Source organism: Chiloscyllium plagiosum, chromosome 35 (genome assembly GCF_004010195.1).
Source record: "Chiloscyllium plagiosum isolate BGI_BamShark_2017 chromosome 35, ASM401019v2, whole genome shotgun sequence".
Classification (NCBI taxonomy): domain Eukaryota; kingdom Metazoa; phylum Chordata; class Chondrichthyes; order Orectolobiformes; family Hemiscylliidae; genus Chiloscyllium; species Chiloscyllium plagiosum.
In genome coordinates, this window is record NC_057744.1 from 33,258,645 (window position 1) to 33,265,120 (window position 6,476).

Sequence of the window (6,476 nt, forward strand, 5' to 3'; positions counted from 1 at the left end):
CACCGCTCCTATTACATGGCTCCTATAAATGTCTGACTTTTGTATTAGGTAATGGTCCTCACAATCCACTTGAATGGTTCCTTAGAAACTGCTATGGGAATCAAAGGTGCTGGTTTAATTTGTGTTGAGGTTGACCTATGACTTGATAAATATGACACATGTTACAAAACTCTGGATTAGTGGTGCTGGAAGAACACAGCAGTTCAGGCAGCATCCGAGGAGCAGTAAAATCGACGTTTCGGGCAAAAGCCCTTCATCAGGAATACAGGCAGAGAGGCTGAAGGGTGAGGGGAGGAAGGTGGATTGAGAGGTCCAGGAAGGGGAGGGAGGTGGATGGAGAGGTCCAGGAAGGGCACCTCCCTCCCCTTCCTGGACCACTCCATCTCCATTAATGACGACCGACTTGACACTGACATTTTTTACAAACCCACCGAATCCCACAGCTACCTGGATTACATCTCTTCCCACCCTACCTCCTGCAAAAATGCCATCCCGTATTCCCAATTCCTCCGCCTCCGCCGTATCTGCTCCCAGGAGGACCAGTTCCAACACAGAACACACCAGATGGACTCCTTCTTTAAAGAACGCAATTTTGCCTTCCCACATGGGGAAAGATGCCCTCCAACACATCTCGTCCACATCCCGCACCTCTGCCCTCAGACCCCACCCCTCTAACTGTAACAAGGACAGAACGCCCCCGGTGCTCACCTTCCACCCTACCAACCTTCGCCACCTTTCGCAAAGACCGTTCCCTCCGTGACTACTTGGTCAGGTCCATGCCCCCCTATAACCCACCCTCCCATCCTGGCACCTTCCCCTGCCACTGCAGGGATTGCAAAACCTGCGCCCACACCTTCTCCCTCACCTCCATCCAAGGCCCGAAATGAGCCTTCCACATCCATCACAGTTTTACCTGCACATCCACCAATATCATTTATTGTATCCATTGCTCCCTATTCGGTCTCCTCTACATTGGGGAGACTGGATGCCTCCTAGCAGAGCGCTTTAGGGAACATCCCCGGGACGCCCGCACCAATCAACCACACCACCCTGTGGCCCAACATTTCGGGGAGACTAGACGCCTCCTAGCAGAGCGCTTTAGAGAACATCTCCAGGACACCCGCACCAATCAACCACACCGCCCCATGGCCCAACATTTCAACTCCCCCTCCCACTCTGCTGAGGACATGGAGATCCTGGGCCTCCTTCACGGATCCTCTTGCAAGGATGCCTGCCTTGAAGAAGTTTTCCTCCTCTCTCGACAAGAATCTCAGGGAGTCGCTCTCCCACTGCAACTCCCAGGTACTCTATGCTATTTTCTCCCCAGCCCCACCCTCCTCTAGCTTATCTCTCCACCCTTCAGGCTCTCTGCCTTTAATCCTGATGAAGGGCTTTTGCCCGAAAGATCGATTTTACTGCTCCTCGGATGCTGTCTGAACTGCTGTGCTCTTCCAGCACCACTAATCCAGAATCTGGTTTCCAGCATCTGCAGTCATTGTTTTTACCTACATTTTACAAAACTGCCCATCTATTTTTATCCAATTTTGGCCAGGTAAAATACCTGTTTATGACCGCCTGAGGTTTTCGACTCTACACATACCCTGCCATGGGCCTACCTCCCTACAGTAACTGGACGGTACAACTATCTGATGCAGAACTGACCATTCTTCATCTGTGGGATTAAGAGGAGGTCTCCACTTCCTCCTCTCCACCCCGTTCTTAAGATAATAATACTCCAGAACTCCTCCAAACATTAGCTCAACACGAGTTGACTGTACAAATTTATTTGATTCAGGCTATGCTTTTTGTGAATCAATTAATGATGTTAAAATACTCTGCCCAGATTATCTTCACCTTTGAAAACAATTTCAGCTGTTCTTTTATTTGTTTGTGGCATTATATTTGCATTTATTGGTGGACTTTGTTAAACCATTGCTTTGCATATTTCACACAAAGGAAGCATGCTCAGAACCTGTTCCTGGAATTGATCTGTTTGCTGAACCTCCTTTGATCATTTCGTAGCCTTGAGCAAAACTACAACATTTAGTTCCACCTGGACGTAAGGCTACTCTTTCGATAGCTAATTGCATAAGGCTGCACGATAGCTCAGTGTTACCTCCCACAATTCAAAAATTTACAGATTAGTTCAATTGGCCATGCTAAATTACAGTGTAGGTTAGGTGCATTTATACAGGGGTAAATGTAGAGTAATAGGGTAGGCGAATGGTTCTCAGTGGGTTACTCTCTGGAGGGTCGGTGTGGACTTGTTAGGGCCAGATGCCTGTTTTCACACTGTAGCGATTCTAAACAACTCTTTACGACTCTGAGCATGACTTTTCTTAATAACAAATCACATTCCAGTTGTACTTTGTACAATGGATGCGGAATATATTCTCTGCTAGTCCGATTTATTATAGCTTAGCTCTCTGGAGGGAAGCTAAGTCTTTCCCCTGTAAAAGTGATTGTGTTGCCCCTGAATGACTGAGTATGGCTATGGGTTTAGCGGGTTCACCTGAAGAACACGGGCTCATCCACTTTTTCGACAACAATCCTGCACATCTCTCATCTACCTTACGTATTTCTTTGTAAACAACAGAATTCACCCGGTCTTTTTGTTATAGTTAGAGCTACAACCTGGTCTGTGCTATTATCATTTCGTGGTTCCTTCTCTGACTTGTTTTTACCCATACTTATAAATCCCACGTGTCCATGGCGAAATTTCCAACATTTCAAACACTTCAAACAAACGTGGCCCAACATACTACAACAGAAACATTCAAACTTCCGAACATTCCTTCCACACTTAGCAATTTCCTTAAGACTCTGAGACAGAGTTCGAGGGGGGGCGTTTCCTCCTGTCTATTCTCCATCTTGGCTACACCTCTTCCTTTCAATTTCCCACTTTTTATGTTTCTCAAATTTCTGGGGCTGACGGAATATGGGGCAGTTTATGGGACAGTTCATAACCGTCAGACATTATAACGGCTCATCCTGCAGTTATTATTGTTTGGTCTTTCTACAGAAGGTAGAGAAGTTTCAAATTCTAAATAAAAGTTCTCTGACAGCATCATAAATTGGTTCAGCCTTTAAAACTCTTATCCACCTATCAGCATTATTCTGTTCAGTTCAGCATAAGTTTGTCCAGGCTGTTTCTGTAAAGTACTTTTGCCAGTATGCTTCTGGGGTCAACTCATATACAGTTAGAACAACCTCTTTCACCTCATAATCCCTAAAAGGTTCCTCCGACAGGGATAGATGAGATTGTATTTTACCAGATAATTTACTTTGTAGGGACAAAGTCCAATCTGCTTTTGGCCACCTCATTTGATCATCTTTTCAAATGAGAAGTAAAGTGCTTCGACATTCATTTCTTCACAACATTTGCAAAGCTTGCACTACCTCAAACACAGCCTGACTGAACCATGGATTAGGATGAGAACTTTCCTCTTCCATGTTTCTCCAATGCTTGCCGAAGCTGCATTAATTTAATTTAGATTCTCCTCTTTCTTTTCCCTCTACTGCTATCTCTTTTCTCAGCCATGCTCTCTAGTTTTCAAAGGTCAAATACTCCTTAGAATTCTTTCTCTTCTTCTTCACTTCTTTATGCCCTTTCTTTCTCTTTGTCCACTTTGGAATTCTGTTTCCAACTTTGTTTATTTCCAATTGTCTTAACTGCTGACAAAGTTCACTGTTGCATTGCAGGTACTTCCTGTACCACTTGACCTTTGCATTTTCATGAAACCAAACTGTTCCATTATTAAATCTATAAGGGTTACACCCGAAATGTAAACTTCTCCACCTCCTGATGCTGCTTGCTGTGTTCCCCCAGCGCCCTACTTGTTAACCCAAGCCTGGATATTGTTCAGATCTTGTTGCATTTGAACATGGACTGCTTCAGGATCTGAGGAGTTGTAAATGCTGCTGAAAATTGTGCAGTCATCGGCAACTGTCACCCTTTCTGATCTTGTGATTGAGGGAATGTCATTGATGAAGCAGCTGAAGATGAAGATGTTTGTAAGTGGAAATCCAAACGGCTGATTATTTGCAAAAAGACCCACAATATTCCATAGTTTAGAACAGAAGGACTTCTAATATTCAAGTGAAAAACCTTCTTTAATCTAAAATCCAAATTTAATATAAATTAAACTTAAATTGTCAGACTGGACTACAGACCATAAATGACATATTAAATAGCAGGATAGATCTTGAGAATTGGATTAGCAATATATCCAGCACATATATTGTCAATCTCATTCACAACATCCTTCCGAACTCTGAGTTCCTCATGAAGCAAGTCGGCTTCTCTTCCAGGAATTGTCTTCATTCCCTTCAGACAACAGAGCGCAATCAATGTGAGTTTTACACGTGGTAAATAGTTGGTAATATGAATGAATGCCATAGCTCAAAGGAGTGTGCAGAAACAGAGGGATTAGGGTTGTATGTGCATCGATATTTGAAGGAGGCTGGATATATTTGAGCTGGTAGTTAGCAAAGCACATGAGACCTTGGGCTTCAAAAGTACAGGCACTGAATACAGAGGCAGAGACGTTATGTTGTGCCATTTTAAATTTCTGGTTCATCCACAACAAGAATGTTGTGTCTCAAAACAAAACAGAAAGTGCTGGAGATGTTCAGCTGCTCTGACAGCATCCGTGGAGAGACAAAATGAATTAACATTTTGAGTCCAGTGACTCCTCATCGGCATAAGGGTCTGATGTCCTGATGAAGAGTCACTAAACTTGAAAGTTAACTCTGCTTTATGCCTGCCGATGTTGAGTTTCTCCAGGATTTTCTGTTTTTGTTTCAGGTTTCCAGCTTAGTATTGTGTCCAGTCCTGGTCACCACACTTTAGGAAGGATGTGATGGTTATGTGAGTAAGTGTAGAAAAGATTTGCTGAAATATTTCGAGTGTTGGTAGATGTTAGGCACAAGGTTAGTTATGGGAAGTTGTGATTTTTCTCCTTGGATTGTGGGACAACTTGATAACAATGCTCACAGTGATTACCAGATTGGATAAGGTGGGTGATGAAACTGTTGACATCAACTGGTGGTTGCAAGGACTAATGGACACTGATTTTAAGATTTTGGACAACAAATTCAGTGGCAACCTGAAGAAGAGCTTTATTTTGCAGTGAGTGTTTTTGACCTGGAAGTAACTCCCCATGATGATGGTAGAAGCAGAAACAAAGTTTTCAAAGGGAAATTGGATGGGAAATTGAATTAAATAAATCTGCAGGGATGCAGAGACCATTCTGGGCAGTTCGATGAGCCTGCAGAAAGTCTGTGGGCTGAATAGCCTCCTCTTGTGGAGTAGATTACACTATTACTCAATCAATCTTTGATCTGTGAAGTTGTATTGCAATAGTAAGCAATATTTTAAAATCAAAATCCCCTTTCTTCCCATTACAGATATGTCCTATAAAGTCCTAAGTCCAAGAAGTGGGAATTCTATCATCGCTTGGCTGACCATTAAGGATGAAGTTCAGAGCAAGTAGGAGAGGCTTGTTGTGCACTGCAACATCTTTGTGTTCTGTGTGGAGATTGAAACACTAACTAAAAGCACACGTGAAGTCGGCTGCTATGTTACAGTGACGGGATAAGGAAGGGTACCTGAAGTGGCATTGCTATGAGGAGGCAAAAGCAGAACTTACAGAGTCTGTCATGTTCTCAGGATATCTCAAAATACTTCACAGTCAATGAAGCATTTTTTGAATTGATCCCATTGTTGTATAATAGATGATGCCACAGTCAATTTGTCACATTAAGTATGTGCAAACAACAAGATGATAAAGACACGATATTCCATGTTAGTGATTTTGATGAGGACTAAATATTGGCTAAGACGTGATGGAGAACCTCTTAAAACTATTGCCAATGTGTGGTTTATATGCTGTCAGGGTAGACCGGTCCCATCAAATTGACAGTTTCTTAGATAGTCCAAAACTCCCTTTGTCATTGAGTCATTTATTACAGGGAGGAGGGAATTCAGCTGGCTTCAGTAAAGAATACCAGATATTCAGCTGTCTCTGAGAAAAAGAAAGTTCACTCTATCTCTGTATTAAATAGTCGAGAGAAAGTGAGGGCTGCAGATGCTGGAGATCAGAGCTGAAAATGTGTTGCTGGAAAAGCGCAGCAGGTCAGGCAGCATCCGAGGAACAGGAGAATCGACGTTTCAGGCATAAGCCCTTCTTCAGGATTGGAAAGAGAAGTTGCCTTTGGTTTGGAGGAAATGGGAGGATTGGAAAGAGAAGTTGCCTTTGGTTTGGTTTGGTTGGTTCTCTTTCCAATCCTCCCACTTCCTCCAAACCAAAGGAGTAGCCATGGGCACCCACATGGGCCCCAGCTATGCCTGCCTCTTTGTAGGATATGTGGAACAGTCCATCTTCCGCACCTACACTGGCACCAACCCCCACTTTTTCCTCCGCTACATCGATGACTGTATCAGCGCTGCCTCGTGCTCCCACGAGGAGGTTGAA

General features: G+C 43.5%; 1 protein-coding gene across 1 annotated transcript in view; it reads left to right on the plus strand.

The window, feature by feature from the left end:
- The window catches only part of LOC122540555 (CMP-N-acetylneuraminate-beta-galactosamide-alpha-2,3-sialyltransferase 4-like), a 76,804-nt gene that overhangs the window by 6,648 nt on the left and 63,680 nt on the right, over window positions 1–6,476 (plus strand). Inside the window, exon 2 of the mRNA XM_043676422.1 lies at window positions 5,410–5,491. Within this exon, the coding sequence (XP_043532357.1) occupies window positions 5,476–5,491 (16 nt within the window). The 5' untranslated portion in view covers window positions 5,410–5,475. The remainder of the gene's footprint in view (window positions 1–5,409; window positions 5,492–6,476) is intronic.